The following is a 25,603-nucleotide window of genomic DNA, read 5'->3' on the forward strand; positions in this document are numbered from 1 at the left end:
GTTGAATCACTTGAATATATGGTCAACAATATTAAAGGAAAATGTCCAATTACATTCACTTATTGTAGGCCATAACGACATAATCTCTTATGTATAATAACATACGATGTTTGTGTACACATTATAAAATGTATAATAGGGTTATTTTATGAGTATTCAACTACACAAGGAGCTAGCTAGACATTACCTTCCAAGATTGCATCATCTTGTAGGATCCTCTAATTCATAATTTTGTATGGTGGATTCTACTTGAATCAGTAAGCTTTATGAGCTGACAATCAAGGTTTTAAATATTGGTAGGATAGCGGGGTTTCCCACCACCCCAAGTATCGGGATAGGACAAGTTAGGAAATGTACTAGGAGGGAATTCCATCATCCTGGATTTCAGCATGTGCGATGTCTCATTCCAAATCAAAACTAGGATGCCCCCATCCCATGAGACGTAAAACATGGTCCACAAAAATGGTTCCATAACCGGTATCGATCAAGTATTGGTTTGGTATGGTTTGATGCGTGATATGCAATAGGGTACCGATAAGAGTAGATTCACCAGTCTAGGGTTTGTCCTAGATTTTAAGAGAGGGGCAAGGAGGGGGGAGGCCGGCCTCCTATTGGTGGCTAGCAGAGGGTGGTGGAGATGGTGGTGGTGGATGTGGTGAAGGCTAGCATCTTACTAGCGGCCTAGGAGGATGAGGATGGGGAAGAGGTGCCAGGCTTACCTCAATCTAAGGGGTGGTTGGTTGAAGGTGCTCTAATGGTGAAGGATGAAAAATCTTCATTGGCGGATTGATAGAGGATCAAGAGAGAGAGAGAGAGCAAGTAAGCGAGCAATCGAGGAGAGAAAAGAGTGCATGTCATATGAGAGTGACAGGAGGGTTGGGGGTTTTATGTAAGGGGATCGATTTGGCCCCGAACCAATAGGTACTGGTGAGAACTGAACCAAAACAAGTAGAACCCGGTTCCACTCGGTTCAAATCAATTTTGCACCTATTTTGAGCCAATTTTAGGAACTATCCCAGTTCCATGTCTATTTGATTCGATATGCCCCAAAGCACGATGATTCGGGATGGTTCGATAGACCTTGATTTAAAACCTCACTGATTGTCCTAATTTTGTGGTCATCAACATCTAATACATGGTTTTAGTGGAAATGCTACTGCAAGTTAAGGCTCTCTATCCTTGATCTAACCATCCTAGGGGCGTGCAAAAAAAAGGGGCCGGACCGCAAACCCAATCCAAACCGATCCCTTTGGTTCGGTTTATATCAGTTTTTTAAAATTCTGTTTGGTATCGGTTTGAGAAAAGCATGAACTGAAAATTTTGGTTTGGTTTCGGTTTGAGTTCTTAAAAAATCAATTCAAACCGAACCAACCTGACCCAATATATATATATATTTATTTTAAATTTTTAAAATTTTCTTTATATTTTTTCTTATATCTAAAAATGAAATTTTTGTGTTTAGATTTAGTCCCTGCCCATTTAACCCAACCTATTGAACATCAACTCCATATAAAATGGAATTCTTATGTTTAGACTTAGCCAGCCCATTTCGCCCAGCCCACATAATATCAACTCGATAAGCCAAGCCGAATCAAACCGAATGTCAAGAGTCGGTTTCAAGTATTTTTTTAGATGGCCAATTCGATTCGGTTTCGGTTTTAAAAAACTGATTAAATTGGATCTATTTCAGCCTTTCAAGTATATCTCCAAACTGACCCAACCCTACATGTGCACACCCCAGGCCCACTAGCTAGGGCTGAAAATTGACCCATGCTAGAGCATCCCCAACTCTACTTCTCTTGACCTTACCCCAATCCAAAGAGACCTTAGGTTAGGATTTCTCTAATTGAACCCAACCCGACTCCCTAAGCTAAATTTGGCTTGGGTTAGGTAGTATCTAGTTGGGCTGGATTGTTTCACATAAATCAAGTTAGCTCAGGTCGTGTAGGAAATTTAATATTAAAGGTTCGGGGCATACTAAGCCGTATTGGGAGCAGGCTGGCATGGTTCCACCCTCGATTCGAGAAACCAGCGAGGGAGATGGAGAGGGAGAAGGAGAGAGGAAAAGAGAGACAGAGAGAGAGGGAGGGAGGGAGAGGGAGTGGAAGAGTGAGGGAGAGGGTAGTAGAGAGAGAGAGAGAGGCGAAGGGAGGGAGAGAGGGCTTTTGAAGCTCTCTCTCCTCCGCGGCACTGTAATTGGGGTAGGGCCTCTATTTTGAAACAATATAGGCCTATAGGGGCTTCGGCCACTTTTTTTTATTTTTTTAAGTGAAGTCGGCTGGCTGTGCCCCTATTACGATGCTGCGGACGAGGGAGGGCTTCGAAAGCCCTCTCTCGCCCTCCCTCCGCCTCTCTCTCTACCACCCTATCCCTCTTTTCCTCCCTCCCTCCCTCTCTCCCTCTAGCACTCCTCTCTCTTTTCCTCTCTGCTTCTCCCTCTCCCCCTCCCTCATCGGTTTTTGTCTGTCGGTGCGCGCCAGAGCCGCATGGCATGGTACTAAGACTCCAGCCAGCGCTCAACTAAAATCTTCGGTGAGCACCGTGAGCCAAAGATGTTAGACGCCAAGAGGAGAAAGAAATTGGCTGTAGTTTAGCGGTGGCAATTGGCAAAACCTTTCGGTAGTGACGCCAAGAGGAGAAAGAAATTGGCTATACTTAAATAGCCGTTGGAAGCTAGGTTTTCTAGCTATCATAGGATTTACTAATAACTTTCGGTCAAAATACTACTTTGTATTATGAACTACAAAGATCTAAAATATAAATTTTGAATTGAAGAGGAACTTTTAAATCTCGTCCCCAATATGCATCGGGCACATCCATCTAGATTAACCTTTGAGTCAGTTAACACATTCAAAACTATCATATGGGCCGGCTACTATAATTCAAACATGAATTAAATCTTTATTCTCTTATCAATTCAACTAGACGATTTCAAGTCAAACTCCTACATGTAAAAACAGTTGGAAGAATTTTCTCAATGCTCCACCAAGTTAGAAGGTATTAAATTAGCAGACATGAGTTAAATCGACTTAATCATCTCTCCTAGAGTTTCTTTCATCAAAGTATTTAGCATCTATAGAAAGCTTTCTATGATAATCATGTTAGCCTCTAAAATTCAAATTCTTCATGCAAAACTAGATTTCACCAGCAATCTCAACAACATTGACAAAAGATCCCTAGATCAATTTATAAATCCAAACTTTGAATTGAAGTTTTATGCACACCACATAGTCTCTGATGCTAGAAATCATATGATATTTAAATCAATCAAAGGAGTTCAATATTTTTGACCATGCATCATCATAATATTTCAAAATCAAGCATATTCAGTAATAAAATATCATTCATCAAATTCATGCATCGTGAATAGTATGATTCAAATTTATTAATATAATAATCTTATAATTTGCTGGTAAATCTAGAAATATGGTTACATTATCTACCTTGTGAACGAAACCAAACTATAGATTTAATTAATTTTGAGAATCTCTTTTAGAATCTAAGACTTCGGCATGCGCTCAACTGAAATCTTCGATGAGCAAGAGGAGAAGGAGAAAGGAACCAATGGTGGTTTAGTGGTGTCGATCAGCAAAATCTTTCGGCGATGAGGCAAAAGGGGGTGTGGGGATCTTTAAGCATCCGTTGGAAGCTAGGTTTCCTTATTCTTGTAAGAAATCGGGATGGAGGAGGCGTCCATCTCCTACTCCAAGCTAAAAGGGTTCTATTTTTTTTTTTTTTTTTCTATCTCCTACTCCAACTCTTACAACTGGGCCGATCAAGTGGACTAGGTCTAGTTTCTTATTAGCTGGGCTGGGTGTTACAATCATACTGTTGTTTGTATAGCTAGTAGTAGATCCATGTATAAGTTTGTTGATTGAGGTTCAGAGGACAGAATCAGTTAAGCTTTTTGAGGAGAGAAGTTGTATGAGGATATTGCTACATATTGCTACATTAATACAAAGTCGTATGCAGTTAATTTGTTTTCTGTCATAAGAGATCATATCTTAAATAAAAAATAACAAAGATTGAGTGGGTGAAGTTACACTATTGCTCACGATCGTTTAGAGCATGCCACTAAATTTAGATAAACATGCATTTGATGATTAGTTAGAGTCCCTTTTATTTTGTCAGGTGGATATGCTTTTCGTGTTTATTTCTTCTCAAGCATAAAAGTAGTCCTTTTTCAGATCATCATTGGTGCCTATTGTTGCTTTTCTAATGATTGCTACATTATTAGCTTTTATAAAATCCAAAGCTTCTCGGATCTATAATTGGATAGATTATTTATATTTGTGGATTTTAGTGGATCTTACTTTGTCTCACGTGGTTTGTTAAATTTTGCAGGAATGATGGTCTGTTAGTATTTGTAGAGAACTTTTTGAAGGATCATTTTTTGCCAGCAATGTTTGTCGATTACCGAAAATGTGTCCAACAGGCTATATCAAGTAAGCGTCCATGAACCTATGTTAGTGATATGCTCTTACATAAGGTACTTTATATAGCTTTGTAAATGAACCTATGTGCCTTTTTCTTCTTGGTATGTTGGATGTGCTGTTGTTATGATTTCTAATACACCTTTCTCTTTTATGGTAATGGTAGTTCCATGAAATATTCTCTCCTTCTGTCATATACAAGGTTGATAATTTAATGACAATTTGTTTCATGGAAATGCATTGCATCCCGCTTATTTGACTTTCCTGATGCAATAACATCCATGTACTTAGCTCAGACAACAGTTTTTTACTAGTTTCATCTTCTGTGCTATCTAGGAATATAGGCATGCATGTGTTTCCCACTTTCCCTCGATCTCATGTCCATACCTGCATGCGTGCATGCAATAATGATTTTAGTACTAAATAATAGTGAATATTATCAGCTGATTTTAGACAAAAGGATAACAAACCTGGATTGCAAACTTTGGTGAAAGACTTGATAGAAAGTGGAGCATATTCCATCTTGTTTTGCCTTTCACTTGCTAATCCAATATAATCCACACAAGTTGAAGTCTTCAATATCTTTTTTGTTTTATGCCATTCAACTTCAGTGCTTGTAATTTCTTTTCAGGTCCAGCAGCATTCAGGCCACGGGCTCATGCTGCTTCAGTGTATAGCCCAGTAGTCGATAGGGGCCGTCCTGTATTGCAAGGCCTTTTAGCTACTGATTTCTTAGCAAAAGAGGTTCATTCTCATCATGTCCTTGTAATTGATTATCAGCTAAGTTCTAAATTTACTCTGATTTCTTATATGTCATTACTGCAGGTGCTTGGCTGGGCACGTTTAATGCCAAAATATGCAGGGGAACTTGTTGAATATGTGCAAACATTCCTGGAACGTGCTTATGAAAGATGCCGAACTTCATACATGGAGGTAAATCATATATATGTTATCCAGAAACAAAGATATATCCTCCTAAGAACATCTCTAATGTTTTTGTTGGAGCATCCCATATCAATAATTGTGTAAATACTGAAACTGCAGTTAGTGTTCTGCTTAAATCGTAAAAAAAATATTTTGTGAAAATATCTCCAAATTCCTTATCATTTTTGTTTTGCCATGCTTTAGCCAACGTTTTGTTTCTCCGGTTCTAAATGCCTTGATCAGCTATTCAGCTTTTTGTCCAAATATTCACTTTCCCTTTCTTGATGGCGCTCAAGCCTCAACCAGAGCAAGAGAATTCTAAGAGAACAGTGGTAGAGGGGATCGTTTGTATTAGGCAAAGTCAGCCATGTTTCTATGGTTACATATGCTTGATTTAGATAAAAACTTGATTGTATTGCTTATTTTCTTTCTATATCCTAGTATAACGACATGCCTGTGATTTATAACTGAGTAATTGTATGAATAGATAAATTGCTCTGTTTGAAGCAGATCTTTGATTTTTATCATTTGAAGTTATATGTGGCAACAATATATTTGATGAATGCACAAGTAAGGTATTACTGATGGAAGGACAAGTCCATATGGGAAGCTTGAGATTTTAAGGATAAAGGGCTGGTTATTCAAAAGAGTATATTAATATAATGGAACCATTATTATTGTACAATGAGGCAACCTATATTTCATACGGAAGGGTAAGAAAAAAAAGGGGACACATGAAAGTTTGTGAAGGGACCAAAGGTTTTGATAGACAATATGACATACCAAGAATTATAGACTTGAACCCATGGTTGGTGGAATCGTTCTGAACCGCCCGATTTGAGGTGTATTGAGCCATACCCGCGGCAGCCTAGGATGGTTCCAGGCTTCTAGCAACTAAAACGAGAAACTGGCAATGGAGGGGGAGAAGGAGAAAGAAAAAGAGGAAAAGAGAGGGTGGGGGAGGGAGAGGGAGAGGGAGAGGGAAGGAGGGCTGTCGGAGCAGAGGCTCCACCCTCTGGACCCCTATTTCGATCGACCCTTTGCGGCCCTCCGGCACCCTCCAACGCTCTTCAGAGCCTGTTCTCTCTCCCTCGCCCCTCTCTCTCTTTTCCTCTCTCATTCTCCCTCACCCTCTATGCTGTGTTGGTACAGATCCAGCATAGAACAACATGGAGGCGTACCAAACCATGCCACGGGCCAACCTGTACTGGCTCTGGTACCGGCACGACAAACCTTGCTTGAACCTAATAGTAGAAGAATACTGCTTAAGCATGTTGGTATGTCTTAATTAGGGCTTTATAACAAAGCAGGCACATCGAAGATGTGAAAAGTACGGCCAGAAGTTAGAACAAAGATTGCTGAAGTTGAGGATCCCTTTTGCTATTTGAGGTGTTACTCCATTTTGCTACTAATCTTGGGTTAGTATAACATGAGCCTGGCCCTACCCAACTGGTAATTTAGGTTTGGTTGGGTCAATATGTACCTAACATAGGTTGGGCTGCGGCTAATAAGAAAGTCAACCTGACTTAAAGGTCAGGTGAGGTTTGGGTTGAGAGCTGGGGTGACCCATCTCAACCTGAGGACAAATAATGGGGGCAGGGAATTTGAAGTTTACTGAACAGATAGTACAAATTCTAAGAGAGCAAAAAATTGGTGGAAATGGACTTTGAAAACTGATAATAAAAAAATTGGTGAAGAATTCTTTCTTTTAATTTTGATTTTGTAATGTAATAAGGTGGCAAATTCTCTAAGTCATCAGATAAATACTTTCCCGCCTTGGAAGTTTCCTTTTGTGTATTTATTTCAGTACTTTGGAATACATATTAGTGATTTAGATTTAACTTACTGACCTCTAAACTTCAATTTTATTTATATACTTTGCTAGTTTATCTCAACTTATGCTGCTGATACATTTCAATTTTGAGAGATTCTCAGGCTGTTTTAGAAAAGCAGAGCTATATGCTTATTGGGAGGAACGATATCGAGAGCTTGATGCGACTTGACCCATCAAATGCTTATTTACGAAAATCCTCGGGGCAACCTTTTCTTGAAAACAATGTTCCGGATGCAGAAACTGTTGAAGTGGAGACAGAAATGAGTGACTTATTATTGAGCTTGCGTCCAATCAAGCAGGTATTATCTCATGACAGCTATTGCAGTAACTTGTTCCTTGTCTATGTGCATAGACCAATACTGGTGCATGAATGTATGCGTGTCTGTATGTGTGTATGCCTATGCACAAAGTATTGAGTTATATCATTATTCCCTATTTGTCATATCTACTATTTTATATTGAGAAAAACAGGTCACTGTTCACAAGCTAATACATATTCATATGGTTATCTCTTCAAGAAGCATTGAGAATCTGCATGGAGCTAACCTATTGCCACAAATTTTGATTCATCAAGTACAAAATTTAAAGATGGGTGGGATATGGGGAACACATACCTGACTTTGTGGTTAGTGGACCATAGGTTGTCCACATATGGCCCACTGATTATACACATTACATACAAGTCACTTCATCAATGAACCCCCACTCCAAGATTAAAAGCAAAAATAAATGCATTAAACATTTGGAGTGCAGTCCCTAGCTCTCTTTCAATTTCTGTCCTCTTTATTACATATTTGCATTCATATATAAAATTTCTTCCACAATAAATAGGACTAGAGGCCCAACCTTTTTGATCTAGTTGTAATATTGTGCATTTGGGACTGATTTTTGTGGAGATATTTACTTAATCAAACTTTTCCTTTCTTCTATACTGGAGAGCTCTGTCTCCACTAGGTGAGTCCCCATTTTTCCTACCAATACTTGGCAATTCCAAGCTTATCATTTCCATCGGATGTGGATCAAGGAGGAAGAATGGGGTGGTGATTGAGGAATTGGGAGAGGATTTAGAGGGTAATTATGGGTTTTTAGAGGTTGAGCAATGGTTGTAGATGTGATCGGAGTTTTCATGTAGGTAGCACAAAGTAAGGTTGATAATTGGTAAGGAAGAATAAAGAAGGGGGAGGATGAACAAGGGATAATGCTGATAGAGTGGACCATACAGAAAGGGTGCGTGGAACGAACTTCAGAATTTTTTTGGCCATTATCAGGGTTGATTCAACGATGTTTGAATTGGTAAATTATCCACGAAACCTATCGAAAGCTTTCTTGCCAATCTCAGTCTCACTCTTCTGTTCTTTTCTAGATAGTTGATTCATAAGAGCTATGTAACTCAAGGTAAAATATTCTTCAATTTTTGTGTGCTGTAATTATTTCATGTCATTTCTGGTGTTCTGCAGGAAAACTTAATCCGTGATGATCATAAACTCATTTTGTTGGCATCTCTTAGCGATTCTTTGGAATGTCTAGCGGATTCCATTGAAAGGTAAAGCTCATCTGTCAAATTTGGTCTATGAATGAGTTTCAGCAGTTTTTTAATTCTAAAATAAACACTGCCTATTAAAATTGCATTTGAGGACAACAAACATCAGTACATGGAGTAATGCCCATTTTGGAGTAATATTATTTTTTGAATCATACCTCTAAAACTAAGTTTGGTTTAATTTAATGTTGGAAGAAATATTTTCCTTTTTGTTTTCCCTGTAATATTTTGCTTTGTTATATTTGAGTTATTAAACAATGAGTTTTTCTTATAGAGGTTTGGTCTGAATTTTCAAACTATATGTGAAAGGATCATGCTTGTGAGCTATGGATTGAGCTAGAAAATGGTTAATATGTCTCAAATAGCTGAGGCCCTTGGATATTTGGAGTTAGGGCTGCAAGGGTGTCAGGTTGGATCAGGGGCGCGCAACGGCGACCTAAATGTATTTGAGCTGGGCTAGAAGAATTAAATCGAAACTGAATCCAATTCCGTTCGGGTTGGATTGGATTGGATTTAGTATAATTTTGTCAATCTATTGGATTTATTTTGGTATCAAATGTTGTCAAAAGTAATCCAAACAGAAACCATTATAAACAAGTATAAGTTGATTACTTAATTATATCATAAAAGTATTATAAATAAAAAAGTTGTAAACAACATGTATACATGATCGAAAAAATTCTACATAAGATTTGAATGATTACTACATAATTATAATCAACAACACAAATTATTAATAGATTATATCATGAAAAGAAAGCTAATTTCTCGTATTCAAAGAGGGTTTTGAAATATATCATATACTAGCTTTGGATCGGTTGGGGTTCGGGGGAATTTTTGATGCAAATCCAATCTATATTTGAAACAGCTCCTGTTTTTGCATCCAAATCTAATCCAAATAATTTTGTGTCTGTTTGGACTGGACTAATTTGGATCAGTTCCAGATTGGAGCAGGTTAATCTAATCCACTTACAGCCTTATCTAGGGTTAGCTATCTTGTTTTTTTTTTTTAATTAACTGCTACACCTTACCTGATCAGTATATTACGCCATATTACATGGATATAATATCAGAATTTAAATGCTAAAAATTCGATCAGTAGTTTGATCCAACATCTGAGCAGCCAATCATTTAAAGCTCTGTTCATGTTCCATGTTTTGAGCATCAAATAATCTATATGTTTGCACTTTGCAGTGCTAATCTCCTTGATTGTCAAACATTCAATAAATTCTGATTATTTTTATTCATCATTGTTTTTTACAAACACTGATTCATACTTGCAGCTATCCTGTTACAATCAATTCACTTGCATGTTGGTTCAGGCTGGATCACTATATAAACCTACCTGTTTGCTTTGAGATCAATGTAAAGTTTTGAAGCTAGTTTTAAAAATCAATTGCTTTAGAAAAGTTTTATTGTGTTCATTCTACGTGGGATCTGGTTAGATATTCTCAAAATTAGTTGAGAGGGGTTTTCATGAGAAACCCCAGGCCAAAGAAGATCTTTCTTTAGTTTTATATTACTAGGCGAGTAGAGTCGATCATGGTCGTCTGGGATATAAATTGATCAACCAATGACTTCAACAAGCCTAGCCAGTCGTCAAGAAAGCGATCACGCTCATCTCATCTCTACATTAATTAAAAAAAAAGATGGAATACTGCAGCAAGGGATACAAAAAAGAGAGATTCAACTAGCTTGACTTGAACGAGCTTTTTTCAAGGTCAAATAGACTCATTGATTAATATCAAAAAGGACTTGACTTGCAACATAGATGACCTTGGTAGGGAGTACAGGCCAAAAGAAGAACAGCTTCAGTTGGAATTTCATTAAATAAGAAGAATTTATAGTGGTAAGTTGCATATTCCTGGAGAGTGGCCTTGTACCGGTGCGAACCAGACTGGTTCGTAATGATCCGCCTTCAGTTTGCCACAACGCCGTGTGTGTGGCCTTTTTGACCCAAAGTTGTCGACAGTGCATGCGCTGTGGCCATTTCGGATCAAAAAGGCTAATTAAGTTATGCTTTTCTTTTCGCTATCTTTTTTCTTTAATATTTTTGTAAGGGGTTAGAAAAAATAGCTCAAAAATTGCAAAATAAGAGAAAATCATGCCAAATTTTTCGATTTGGGCATTTTTTTTTATATGTTGTAGATCTATGGAGGATGAGCATGTTGACATAAATATTTTTTTCCAAAATATTATTATTTAAAAATTATTTTTAAATTTAAAATATAATAAAAAATATAATAAAATTGAAAAAAATGAAAAAATAGTAGTACGTTCTACATAATTTAGAAGTAATTTTTGAGGTAGAAATATTCTTTTTTTGAATTTACAATAATTAAAAAAAATTTTGAATTAGAAATTTTAAAAAATTAAAAAATAAATAAAAAAATAAAAAATTATCATTCTTGTAGGGATGGAACCATCAAGGAAAACCAATCTCCACAGCCTGATATTGGCCAGGAGCATGAGCAAATGCTCGAGGGCCGGCACCAGTTTTAGTGCAACTGGTGCCACAAGTGCTTCAAGAGAGGAGTAACCAGGTTGAAGCAGCACTTAATTGGTAATTCTAGTGAGGTAGCTACATGCCCGAAAGCCCACTAAAGGTTTGGTTGCTGATGAGGAAGAGCCTCGCTGAAATCAAAGAAGCAAAGAAAATGGCTGCTAAGAAGAAGAAAAAGCTAGAACGTCGAGCGACAGAGCCATCTTTCTATTACTTCAGAAAGTCAAAGAAGGTCGAGGGTCTAGATGTGGAGGAGAAACAGTTCTAAGTTGCCATGCAGGTGAGTCTGGAACTCTGAATGATCAGTGGCAGCAGGAGGGGATGGCTAGGCATATGACTTGATTTCGGCCCTTGTCGTACGAGTCAGATTTCAGTTCTGCGAGCAGCAGGCAAGATCCAAAGTTCATGAGGACATCCTCAGGGAGGGCGTTCGCAGAGGCGGTGGCCGGATTGCATCTATCCTGGATTCTTTTGATGGCCGAAAGAAGTCATCCAGAAGGATTCCATCAGGAGCGGCAATCCATGATTTAGATCCGCATGCCTTTTTCAGCAAAGGGTTGACTCAATGCTGAAGAAGAATAAGTAGGATATGTGGCGAGCTATTGGATTCTGGTTCCACTTCAGTCATATTCCAGCGAATGTGGCAGACAACACGTACGATAGGTCTGTTATTTTTGCCATACAGGCTACCGGTCCGGGTGTAGATCCTTCAGACCCGAAGGACATCTACGGTGAGCTTCTTAATAGTAATAAGGAGCTAGAGAAATGGATTGCTTTCTACAAGAGCAAGTGGCCCATATATGGACTGATTGTGATGTGCGATAGTTGGACTGGTCCTACCAAGTAGAGTATCAACTTTCTGACATACTATAATACGAAGACTTTCTTCCACAAGTCGGTTGATGCTTCGGATCAGGTGCACGACGCCGCGTAGATCGTCGAACTTTTGGAGGAGGTGATTGATCAGGTAGGAGAGGAGAATATTGTGCAGGTCGTCACTGATAATGAGCCGCAATATAAAGCCGCCAAAGAGATCTTAATGGAGCGACAACCACATATTTTTTGGATCCCATGTGCTGCATATTGTATCGATTTCATATTGATGGATATTGGAAAGATCCGTCAGGTGCAACATATGGTGGATACAGCCCAACACATCACCAGGTACATTTATAACCATATCTGGGTCTTTTCATTGATGAGAAAGTTTGCAGGGAGAGATTCCGAGACCAAGAGTTATACGGTTTGCCACCAACTACATTGCACTTGATAGCCTTCTCGAGAAGAAAGAAACTCTACGTTAGATATGCTCAGGCTGAAAAGTAGATATCAGTCAGTTTCGAGTGGCAGAAAAGTAGATATGCTCAGGCTGACACTGAAGGAAGCAATATGGAAGACTTGGTGACCAAAAATTTTAAGCAGATAGTTATCCGAATTCTTTTCCAAACGGTCTTCTCGAGTGGCTGTGAGCGCAACTGGTCCACCTTCGTTCTCATCCACAGCAAGTAAAGAAACCGTTTGACACAGAAGTGTCTTAATGACTTTGTATATGTGCACTACAATCTGTAGTTGAGGCTCAAGTGCATTCAGAAGAAAGTGAAGCTCAAGTATGCAGATCCGATATATAGGGCTTCCAATGATGATGACGATGATCCTATGGTTGGCTGGCTTGTGGGCCAGCATCAGGAGCCGGAGCTTGACGAGCCAAGATCGTCTCCACGACCAGCCAATTTCATAGCCAGCAAGGCTAAAGTCGATCTAGAGCAATGAGCTGGGCGCAATATTTCATGCACTCCCACAGCTGATCAGCTGCAGCCACAGGAGAGCCAGTCACCACATGACTGGTATGAGACACTCTCTTAGAGATGATTGAGAGATGCTCAAACGAGGACACTATGGTACCCAGTCGACTCGATCAAGAGGGTGACAGTCAGGTAGAGAGGAGCATGAAGGGTAAGAAGGCAGTTGCCCAGCAAACCAAAAAAAAACAAAGGGCCCTAATAGAGAGTGTTGAGGAGACCTAGAGCAACAACGATAAAGGTTCTGGTGGTGATGGATCTGCTAGCCATGGAGTGGAGGACAGTATGGTACTGTTTATGAGACAGCCAGAGGCTAGTCTTCGATACACTGGTGAGTCTCAGTTTACGCGTGCTACACAGAATAGGGACCACAGTCGCCCATGTTATAGAGCTTGCGAGGATACCATTGTATATAGGAGACGGGCTCCTCGAGGTCATTCAGGAGGACAGGATGTAGCTGCATATGACCTCGCATGTGGAGTAGGATTCATAGACGTATTAGAATTCGAGTCATATACTAGATCCTATTGTCCACAGCCTCAGGTAGCCCATGACCTATACGGTTATGGATATGGATATGGTGTATCAGAGGCATCTTTCGGTGGCTACTATCCTACGTAGTCCGGAGTATCTCACAGGTTGGATTTTGCTGCTGCCATGTTCGGATGGATCTCTCTACAATTAGAAAACACCGCTTCGAGCCAAAGCTTGAGCGAGAGATCCGAAAGTTCTTATAACCCGATGCGCGTTCCTTCTGGGATGAGCAGACAAGACTACAACGCTGCTTGGTTAGAAGGGTGTGTTGATCTGCCTTCTCTTGACTATACTTATGATTCGGATATCTACGAGAGCCATCGCCACTCATCCCAATTTTAGATGTCTGAGAGTGCTTTAAAAGTATGTAATTGAATGTATCTTGATTTGAAGATATTTTATATTGTTCATTTTATGATTTGTATCATTTGGAATTGAAAGTAATAAGATACATCATCTAGCTTAAACCCTAAACATAGAAACATAAAAAAACATGAAAAAACATTAAGAAAACAACAAAAAAAACATCAAATTAAACTTAAATGCATAGAAAAAGATCCAAAAGAGAGAACTCCCGAACAACAAAACCGCGCGGTATTTGGCCGAACCAGTGGTACCGGTTCGATATCGGTTCGATACGGTACCGAACCGGTCCAGTAGGCCTCCGGTATGCCTACCGGTACCGGTTCGGCTGGCATTGGTCAAGGCTCTTTATTTTTTCCATTGTTTATTATATACACATCTTCATGCATCCAAAGCAATGAGTGGGGTTCTTTTTTCTCCGGCATATATTTGTTCCTTGCATATGAATGAAATGATCATTTTGTTGATGCCACTTATGATTCATCCATTCATCTCCAAGTTGAACTCGTCCAAGTCTGAAGATGTGGCAACTGTAGTTGATTGAAATTAACATTAAAGTTCATTAATTCTCAAAATAAACAATACAATCAAGTAGAGCATGACTAAAGTTGTATTATAATCCATAACTCTTAAACAAAATTAGCTTACAAACTTAATCATATCCTTTTATACACAATATTATACCTTCAAAAATACAAACAAAATACAAATTACTAAGCCACTAGTTCCGCTTCCATGATCACTAGATTCATAGAGGCAACTTCAAGTTACCAAGTCCACTTCTTTCGAAAGGTCCAACATAGCCCCTCATCACTATGAAAAATTTTGTGGATTAAAATTTTTAATGAGACTAAGATACTATAAAAACTTCATAACACAAGTTAAGGAAAAGGGTTCAAATAGTTCATATAAAATCATGTCAAATAATTGCCCAAATCAAATGACAAAGTACACTGTTGTGTTTCGGTATCTCTTTTGTATTTTATGTAGTTTTTTATTTTCTCGCAAAGGTTGTTCACTTATACCCTTGAGGTCACATAGATCCTTATTATTCATCAAGATAAGGTCTTATAAATCTTTTCTGCTAATGCAGGTAAGGCCATATAAATCCATGAGGTCTACAAATACCACTTAAACTGAGGATCTAGATACACCCTTATTGGTAATTCCAAATGAGTCTCTCATTGATAAATTGAATAAGGTCACTCATATGCCGCTTGGACTAGGGTCTGCTCATGTTCAAGTATGACACCTTTTTTCGATCAAATAAAAATTCACATATGATCCAGTAGGAAGCAAATACTTCATTTCAAGATTGATGTAAAGAAAATTTTGATGAGGACATAATTTTAAGTTAGAATTTTGATGAGAACCTAATTTTAAGTTAGAAGACAAGTATGACTTCAAGATAGCAATTTTGAAATTCGCATAAAATAGACAACGAGAATAATTTCAAACTAATTAAGTCTAGATTCCAAATAAGAATAGGTAAGGGTTTGACAATTAACTATTAGTTTCAGAATATTTTTAAGATTGAATCCAATCATAGGTCAACATTTTAAAGATCATAAACTTTGGAAACAATTGACCGCTTAGAACTTCAAAATGGCATAGCTTGATGTCAAAAACAAGTTTCAAGGGTGCCAACAAAACTTAATTCAAGGAAACATGGAAGAATTCCTTGCAAGGGAGTCCTTGGATTTTTGAAAGGTTGGCAAGGTTATTTAAACTTGAAACTAGCTCATTGGCTCAAAGATGGAAAAGAAGTCTTACATTGTCAATTTCTAAAGGTATGCAAGAGTCACTTACAAGGGAATCCATAGATTTTTGGAAAAGAGCATATGTTTTAGAGTATCTAAAAGCATGAGTTTGATTGGTTACAAGATTCAAAAGTACAACTTAAATTCAAGATGCATGGAGAGGCTACTTATTGAATGTTTCAAATGAAACCACAACAAGGTATCTAAGCTTCCCTTTTGTCATTGTCGTCGTCGTCAGCATCTTCTTCATCTTCTCCTCCTCCTCTAAGCTATCTCCCTTTTCTTTCTCTTTCCTTTTGCTATCCTCCTCATCTCTATTTAAAAGCAAGGGGAGGTGGTTTACAGTATTTGGGGCCCACAAGGTTGGTTCGAGGTTTGTCAACCCCCCATCCTAGACAAAGTAAGTTGATTGGTTTTATAAGTCTAGCAAGTTGAGTATTTGACACAGTAGGCAGACCACAAGACAAGCAAGCAAACATGCCTTATTTTCATTTATTTTTATATCCATGTAGTTAAGATATATATATTGAAGGTTATACAAACATATGCAAGGTTAAAAATCTTGTGGGACAGGGTTGTCCTGGTTTCTCCATGGATGGGATGCCCCAGCATCTCGCCATACCCTAACAACCATCCCACTAGATGCCCGCCATCTCTATCCCCTTCTTCTTTTCTTTTCTTTTTTCTTTGTTTGTGTTTTTTGTTCTTTCTTTCTTCTTTTTTTCCTTTTTCTTTCTTTTCTTTCCCTTTTTCCTTCCTTCCTTCCTTTCTTTCTATTTCTTATCCCTTCCTTTCTTTCTTTCCTTTTTCTTCATCTTTCTTTCCTTTCTTTCTTCTTTCCATCTTTTTTCTTCTCCACTCCTTCCTTTCTTCTTTCCTTTTTCTACTTCTTTCCTTCCTTTCTTTCTTTGTGTCATCTTTGTTCTCCTTTCTCCATCTGGATGGATTTCGGAGTCCTATCCCTGTTCTGGTCTTGTTTTCTTATAGGAACAGGACAGGACGGCCAAGATGCTCCCCATCCCAATAAGTTTTAAAATACATGTGTGTGTGTGTAATGCTTTTCTATTATAGCTTGGGTTGTTGCTTCCTCTCCTTTTGGTTTCATATAGCAAGGCTTGATGTTAAGATGCCACACTAGCTGCCATATGATGTTGACAAAATCTTAACCCATCGAACATCACTATAGTGCTCTCTTTATGCTTCCCATTTGTTGGATCTAGGGTTTTCTATGTAATGATGTAAGGTTGGGGAGGGAGAGGGCTAAGCAAGCCTGTTGTTATACTCATTTTTTTGAAAGGCCAAGAATGTAATTATTTCTCAACTCATCATTGTAAATATGATGGCACTATCTGACCAAAGGGTTGATAGTAGTGGAGAGGGCAGAAAAGAGTGACAAGAGAGGAAGGCGGTACCTAGAAGGTGGCAATGTTGGATAACAAGCGAGTAATGATCCTACTGTAGATCATTGCCTTTGTTGAACATGAGGTGGAGGTTTTGGAAGAAACACTTAGTGGGAATTGACAAAATAATTGCTTACACCCTAGGTTGAGGGCTTGTTGGGCACAAAGGTCAATTCATTGTTGAGGCAAAATTTCTACTTGCTTCTTGTCTTGGGCTTTGAAGGAGTTTGTAATGTAGAGGGGTAGAACAAAACAATGCTACTGTAGCATTGTGGGTTTTAATCATAAGGTGACTGGGTAGTGACATAGAGTAACTTTTTTTTTCGAAGATATATACATAAAACTAAAGTTTAGGTTAAATTTACTTACAAGATTGATATGACCGTAAATTAATAGATTAGATTGATTGATAAGCATTATGATGAAATCCTTGCATCTGCATCGACATTGAAGCAATATCACTACAAAATCCACCCCACTTAGAGGTAGTATTCTTGGATGGAGTTTGAAATTTATCTTTAAGTTCAAATAATGGGATTGAGATTTAGATCAAAAGTCCTAACTAAAAGGCTAGGATTTGCAAAATACCCCATATCTCAGCATTATTGCTTTTTTATTACTTTAACAATTTGATGCAGCACTTGGTTGTTTAGAATGCTTAGGATTGTGTTCATGTATAGTTGGGTTTGGATTTCCTTGTTTGTGTTTTTTTATTTTTTATTTGGGATTCCTAGTGTATTTTGATTGTGCACTACGTTGCCTTGCTTTGTTGTAATTGTTACTTTTCATTAACTTGATGAGTGCCAATTAGGTCCTTAGGCATCTATTTTTATTCAAAAAGAAAAGGAAAGAAATTGACACTGCAAGTTTGATTTGGAAGCAATTAACTTCAACTCTTAAGTTTCTTATTTTAGGTAATCATATTACACAAATAATATATTCAAAATAAGGCCCACCACTAATGCATGTAGATCGTTTTTACCCTAACTGCAATTATTGGGCCCTGATCCTTGAAGCATTGTCAGGCGGAGGTGAATTGGTGCTTGCTCCAATTGTCACACTCCTTTGCATAGCAACCAGTGGTTTTGGTTCAGTTCTTGGGTGGTACATCCTCAAAAACTTGGACCTGAGCAATCGTAGTACGAGTGGTCTTCCTCCATTTCTCATAAAAAATTCATTGTTAGGAGTCCACATTTACGTTGAATGCAAAATAGGTGTTCTATGTAGGAAAAGCCAAGTGGTTAGGGCCCTCATTATTTGATTTTGAACCCCAAAAGTAATCAAAGTCTAAACTGATGTTTACCTTTAGAAAAAAATAAAAGGCCATTTCTCCGCAACATAGAGGAGGGATACAAGGAGGTGGTTGGCTTCTTCAGGGTCATTATAATAAACATTTAGGAATGAGATATTTGGTATGAACTATGAAGGATGTGGAATCTGAAAGCCTGGCTTCAAGGAGGTTTTTATTGGAAGTGGGACTGTGGAAAGTGGTCTAGGAAGCCGCAAGGTCTGAACAAAGGACGTCTATAGGAAGTTTTGAAGGTTTATGGGTCACGAGTCCCCCTTTAGATCCATCCTTAGATGCATTGAGATGATATTAGATCCACTATAGATGCTTTGGGATGTAGGAGATTTGTAGATAATGGGAAATCAAAGAGAGAGACATGAATGGAAATGTTTGATTGTTTATTTTTACCTTTTTTAGTTCTTGAATTCATGTTGTTAAGCCTAATATCTATTGTTGATCCTTTCCCTATTGGTTTAAGCTTTTGAGTGTGGTGGTTAGTTAACATGGTATCAAGCTTAGGTTTTCTGGAGATCATGAGTTCGAAAGTATCTGTTATCTTGATCATGGTTTGTCCTGACTTAGTTACCTCTCCACGTGCGTAATCGGGGCTACCCATTGAAGGGGTAGGTGTTAAGTTTGGTGGACATTGTTGATCTGTTCCTTACTAGTCTAACCTTTTAGGCTCTAGTGGTTAGTTACCACCACTCCATGAACACTGAGCAATAAGCATGATTTTCTAAAATAATTTCTAATAGCTATCCAAACATCACAATTTGGAATTGAAATCTTGTGAAGCATCTATGCAGTCTATGTGGTCTCTTCCTTCCCAAGTCTTGGGCACTTAGTAATTAATATGTCTCTCTGACGGGCTCCAAAGTAATTGGCTGATAAATATTAGTTTTTTTGTCTTTTCTGGAACTAAGACAGGAGGAAGCCCAGTTGAAATCAAGGTGCAGGATTGAACCTAGGTTGTTGGTATCCAACACAACATTACCAACTCAATCAGTTGACGGCTGTCTTGAAGAAAGCTGATAGATTTTTGGCAGAAGGTTGAAAATTAGGCTGATGTCATTGTCGATGTAGATGAGCAGTAGGAATAGCTTATCCCACAGCATGTATTCAGAGTGCAGAATAAATTTGAAAGTATAAGTAAAAAAGGAAGCAACATTTAAATAAAAACATGAAAGAAATAAAATAAAGTGAATTTAGAGATTTTAGAATGAAACCAAAAGGTTATTGAAGGTGTCGCACCTCCCATCGTGTTGAACTGTTGATGTTTCACCTTCAATTTTCACGTAGCCTCAGTTAAAGAATCCAAGCATCATACTAGTATCTCCTCCCGAACCATAGAATCATAGCATAGGCTCTCATGCAATGTTTAACTGCATAAGAAAACTCAAGAGAACTCAAAGAGAGAATATTATTGGTTGATTGTGAAAACTAAAAGAGTACAACATTAATTTGTTAGCATTTCTGGGTCCTTGTACATATTGGAATCTTTGGGGCCTCAATAACTAGGACTAGGAAAACATGTGAAAGAAAAGCTCAAATCCACAAATCTAATGGCTGTTTTATAAGTTGGAGAATAGGACTCTCACTATTAGGAGTTGGAAAGCTATATCTGCCATTAGACAACTCTGACTCCAATTGGGTTGGAGCTGCTGATGTCAGGAGAGCTGGACTCTGGGTTTCTCACAATTAGAAGGAATTGAAGAGTAAAGTCTCTATCAGGAGTTGGACGGCTTTATCTGTCATTTGACAACTCTGACTCCAATTGGGTTGGAGCTGTTGATGTTAGGAGAGCTAGACTGTGGTTTTTTCACAATTATATGGAATTAAACAGTAAAGCCTCTACTATCAGAGTCCGACTTCAATTTGGATTTGGAGGTTGTCATGAGTTTCAATTTTCAACCAATCAAATCTCCTTCATTCTCTCATTTTAACTAGTCAGCCTGACACTCTCACATTGTAAACATCTGTTTTATCAAGTCAAGCTTTAGCAACATCTATAAACTGCTTCTTTTTTTATTATTTTTATGACAGTATCTTTTCATTGTATGGCTTACTTTGGTGCCTGTCTTCTTTGAAAAATATTCAGGCTTGGAGAGTCTTTTGTAGGAGTGCCCACTGATGCAGATGAGAAGACCCGTGCTAAGCCAGCTAATCACCCTGAACGGACTACAAGTGCAATTCCTAAAAACCTTGCATCTCTTGCTGATGAATATAAGAGATTGGCGATTGATTGTCTCAAGGTTCTACGATTGGAAATGCAATTAGAAACAATTTTTCACATGCAGGTATGTTGTGTGTATGTAGGATATGTATATGGATCTTGTTTTGATCATAATTGCTGTGATGTAGACCTTCAAAATTAACATGGATTGATGCAGGAAATGACCAATAGGGAGTATGTGGAAGATCAAGATGCAGAAGAACCTGATGATTTTATTATTTCACTTACAGCACAGGTCTATTTTTTATTTTTTTAATAGTGTAGCCTATCAAAAAAAAACATGATTTTGTGCTATTTGAGTTCTTTGTTACCATTCAGTAACTGTCTTTCAGAATTTTCGTTATGTGACTGATGCTGGTGGTTGGCATGATAACATACTGTCTCATGCCAACATGAGCCAGATTATTTGAGAATGATGCTTAAGGCTGAAGGTTGCTCAATTAGTATGCTAACATATTCACTTATCCTGTTTTTAGATTCTAATCAATAGGGGAGTAAACATGCTTTCCTTTCCACATATGTATTCCTGATCAATCTAAAACCAGTCTATTATATCAAAACATACTAAGATCCTGGTTATTGATGATCATGTCCTGAACTTAGGCACTACTATTTATCAAGTTTAAACCATAAACTAATATAAGTTAGCACTATATCTAAATAAAAAACAGATAAAAAGTAAGGAAGTTTACTCTTGTAATGAAGCAACAATATAATACCATATGATTGCTCAAAGATAAATATGAAGAGATGGATGTGGGGTTGGAACCACTTACAAAGTAAATATGTTACAACAATGGATGCATGAATATACCTCTACTGATGCAGCAAAGTGGAAGTTGAAGTGGAAATAGACATCATTTGCAATATGTGGTACATATGGATATAAGGAGAAATCTTATTTACAAGTGACACCATATACTGTACCATATCTTATGTGGTCCACGTACTCCAGAATTTGATGGTCAGAAGCTGTAATACTTGATACTATTGCTACTATAGAGAGATAGAAGTTTGTTGCTAGTTAAATGGCAGGGCACTCTCTTTCATTTTCTATCTGAAGGTCTTCGACTCTAAATTCTACACTTTGCTGCCGCTTGAGTTACTATGATTTGCAGGTGTTTTATAAACCTTCTACTCTGCAAAACACCCCATAGGAGGCATAGTATTCCAGGAACCCCCTAGTTGTGCAGTCAGTATTTTGGTGATTAATTCAAGCACCTGTGTCAGTCTTATCTTAATTGATGCATCCTCAATAATACATCTAGATTTTATTTACTATTTTATACTATTCCACATCTTTGTCATAATTTTGGCACCTTAATGGCTCTCTTCGTTTTTCCTTCTAGTGACATATCTTGTTTTTATGTTGTTAGAAAGTTATCTCCTACTGTTCCATGCTTCAATGTTTTACAGTTTTATTTCTAAAAAAATTGTAAACCTGTGCATTTCCTGCATTTATCTGAACTGGCTAGTCTTTAAGACTTTGTTAAGTAGATACAAACCATTCCCCATAGCTTGTTTATCTGATATGGTTATTCCTGTTGGTATTTTAAAGTCATGATGAGCTTATTCCATATATGCACAGATTACTCGTTGGGATGAGGAAATAGCACCATTTGTTGGAGAGTCAAAGAGGAATTATATATTTGGTGGAATATGTAGTGTTGCAGCAAGTGCATCTATCAAGGTTCAACTATATATTAATGGTTTGCTTATGAATAAATGTTTTTCTTCCCCGTTTCATGTATGAATTTACTCATTGAGATGTGAAATTTTCAATTAGGCTCTAGCTGAAATGAAATCCATTAACCTATTGGGAGTCCAGCAGATATGCAGAAATTCCATTGCATTGGAACAGGTTGGACGTTCTTCTATTTCTCTTTTGCTGCTCTCTTTCTCCGATTTGAGCAACAGGTTTAGCAACTTTGTATCTTAGTTCTTAAAGCTAAAAGTTTGTTACCAAAAAAGAATCTCTAATGGTCATACATATGATCCCTGAACTGAACTGAATCTTGCACTTAATGATAGGATACTGCTTCCTAAGGTTATATATATCCTTTTTCTTATTATATAGCTGAGAGTTCTTTGTGTTAGCTTGCTCTGTGTTCTTGCTTGCTCAGATTTCTTGTCCCCTCAAATCATAATCGCCTTTCATATTTGTCTACATAGAGAAGCATGAATGCAATCGCCATGTTGACCAACTAAAATGTGGGCTTAGCTTTTAAAAGAAACAGCAGAATATTTCCTAATAATTGTTGATTTTGCAGGCTCTGGCAGCCATACCTCCGATAGACAATGAAGCAGTCCAACAGAGACTAGATCGTGTTCGGACATACTATGAGCTTTTAAATCTGCCATTCGAGGCATTATCTTAACTCTGAAACACTGTTTCCTTTGAGCATTCTTTACTCAAGATTATTGACCCTGTTCTTCATATTCAGGCCTTGCTTGCATTTATCACAGAACATGAGTACCTCTTTACAGCAAAAGAGTGAGTTGAACATCAACAAAGCAAACTTACATTCATATTAATGAGAGAATTGATTCATATATTGGTGGTTTAACAGGTATTCCAGCCTCCTAAAGATCGATGTCCCAGGCAGAGAAATTCCAGCTGATGCAGAGCAGCGTCTCAATGAAATCTTGAGTCAATAGTCTTTCTGACAGAATTGAAGCTGGATTTGTCATTTCATAAGCCTGCATGAGCTTTGCATGCGATACAGATCAATGTGATGATAACAATATGGCAAGCACCTGCCATGCATAAGCAGCAGCATTTATGCAGACCACTTGGACTACAAGTCGATAGCTACATATCTGAAAATTTTAAATTTTTTCTGCATCTTGTTGTCCATATTGATTTTATTCTCTGAAGTATTGATATAAGGTTAATGTTATTTTTGTTTTTGACATATTCTTTTGTCATTGTCATTAAGTACTGCTTTGGTTGTATTCAATGTCGATTCATTTCTTCACTACGGTTTTCAGTGGGGATTTTTTGTTGGTAACAAGAGGGAACAGTATATGATGAATGACCCTCTCGCATGAGTTGGATGGGCTTTTGGGTGCCTAAGATTTGCATGTTGAGGATTAAGAAATTTGTTGAGTGGAATGAGCGACTAGGTTGATAAGATGTGTTCCTTAATTCTGAACTATGAATGTCTAGCTAATAACACAGATTAATATGAGTTGCTTGAAACCAACATATCTTATAATTGTATCATGTATCTTTTACCAGTAAATATCAATAATTACGTATCTTTCTGTTGATGAATGGTTTACTTGTATAGTCTTGCATTTTATGAAAATCTGAGGTGTCTATATTTTCGTCGTACTTTCATAATATTGGATATTTTGTTTTAGTTGCTACTTGTGTAAGATATCAGCTATATCCAAGAGCCATAAGTAAGAAATTCAATCTCTGAAGTCAGTTTTTTCAATAGTTGATAATTTCTCCTTACCCTGGTGACATGAGAAAAGTAGTAAAGCTATCAAATCAGCTAATTAGTTTGCTTTAAGTAGCGAATGTTAACCCTTCATTGTTCAGATTGCCAACACTTCCTTGTAGTGTCCTATGTGACCAGCATCATTCCTTGAGCAAGCAGTCTGAGGTCATAGCAGAAAGCAACCATTCAGTAATTTCTGCAGATCATTTCAACTCATCCTAGTTCCTGCGTAAGACCAGAAAAGGGGGAACATAAAGCACAGGCGGATCCCATTTGACTTCAATTCATCTTCGTTCTGGGATGAAGGGGAAAGTCATATCAGTTCTCCTGTTACATGTGAAACTTAAAGGTCCATCTAGCTGTCTCAAGTAAGCTCCCAACTAATGTTAGCAGAGTGCAAGGATTCGTTGAGAAATCTTTTATGCACATTCTTTATTAAATTTGATACAGATGCTTTATCCTCTCTGGTATGGAGATCTTTATTGTGGACAGACAGAAACTACTAAGGTGTGCGTGCATTGTGGATGTATGAAAAGCAGGGCAACCACCAGTTCACCTTATTCACCAGTTTAATTTTTGCGTGTCTTTTGAAGGTAAGATTCTGGGCAAATTCAATTGTTACTTCGAGCATTCATAGTACACTTGTAATACTATAGAGTTTTGTCTTCTTTCAATGGAAAGTCCTTATCATTAAAGCAAAATGCTGCAGTCGTAAGCAAGTCCCGTTACAACCTTTACACCGTCATATAGGATTTTATTATAATGGTTCCGTCAAGTCAATATGGTGGCATTCAGCTTGGAAGAAAAGCTGGTATTAGGCTTGGAATGAGCTCTATGCCCTTAAAAAACAGATAAAAGAAAGAAATACTTAACTTCCTTACTTCAGGGGTGATAACCCATCATGCGCTTGAATCAATATACATGTATACAAAATTGGAATATGAACCATACTTTCAATGCCTGAAGTGCTAAGTAGTAGCAATAATGCTAATTTGACCTAATCTTAAAATTCTCGAATTTGAAGTTAGGAAATCAACTCTTTATTCTTAAAAATTTGAATTTTGAGATTGTTATTAAACTCGGATGTGGTGTTCCTTATTTACATGTAATGAATGGAAAGATATGTATTTACAAGTAAAGTCAAAAGCGCAAAAAAAATAGAAAGCTTGTCTACAGTATCTTGCCTATGTATAGGTCTATTTTGTCTTTACAGCAGTCTGCACGCTGAAGTCTTAGACCTAACTGACCCAATCGAGCTACCCATTTATTTGTACTGACCCACTTAATATATTACCGACCTAGGTAACCGATCTCAGTAGATAAACAAACTCGGCGGGTCCCACTTGTTCGATTAGCATTATTTGTCCATAACGAGAGGTAAGAAAAAGACAAGGGAAGGTGGATAGGATACAAAGAGGAGGAGAAGGGTAGGAGAGGAGGAACTTGGAGAAGGTTCTTAGGGTTTTGGAGCAACTATAAAGTGACATCCCCCTCTTTTCAATAAAGAATTACATTTTTAAAGTTTTTTGTTGATTTTGAAAGC

General features: G+C 37.7%; 1 protein-coding gene across 1 annotated transcript in view; it reads left to right on the plus strand.

Moving 5' to 3' along the window:
* The window catches only part of LOC103712323 (exocyst complex component SEC8), a 53,845-nt gene extending 30,223 nt beyond the window's left edge, over nt 1-23,622 (plus strand). Inside the window, exons 16-27 of the mRNA XM_039115888.1 lie at nt 4,345-4,445; nt 5,065-5,177; nt 5,259-5,366; nt 7,293-7,490; nt 8,649-8,734; nt 20,477-20,675; nt 20,769-20,846; nt 22,200-22,301; nt 22,398-22,472; nt 22,882-22,977; nt 23,056-23,105; nt 23,182-23,622. Coding sequence (XP_038971816.1) covers nt 4,345-4,445; nt 5,065-5,177; nt 5,259-5,366; nt 7,293-7,490; nt 8,649-8,734; nt 20,477-20,675; nt 20,769-20,846; nt 22,200-22,301; nt 22,398-22,472; nt 22,882-22,977; nt 23,056-23,105; nt 23,182-23,269 — 1,294 coding nt within the window. The 3' untranslated portion in view covers nt 23,270-23,622. The remainder of the gene's footprint in view (nt 1-4,344; nt 4,446-5,064; nt 5,178-5,258; nt 5,367-7,292; nt 7,491-8,648; nt 8,735-20,476; nt 20,676-20,768; nt 20,847-22,199; nt 22,302-22,397; nt 22,473-22,881; nt 22,978-23,055; nt 23,106-23,181) is intronic.
* The last annotated feature ends 1,981 nt before the right edge of the window (nt 23,623-25,603 follow it).

This window comes from Phoenix dactylifera, unplaced genomic scaffold (genome assembly GCF_009389715.1).
Source record: "Phoenix dactylifera cultivar Barhee BC4 unplaced genomic scaffold, palm_55x_up_171113_PBpolish2nd_filt_p 000026F, whole genome shotgun sequence".
Classification (NCBI taxonomy): Eukaryota; Viridiplantae; Streptophyta; class Magnoliopsida; order Arecales; family Arecaceae; genus Phoenix; species Phoenix dactylifera.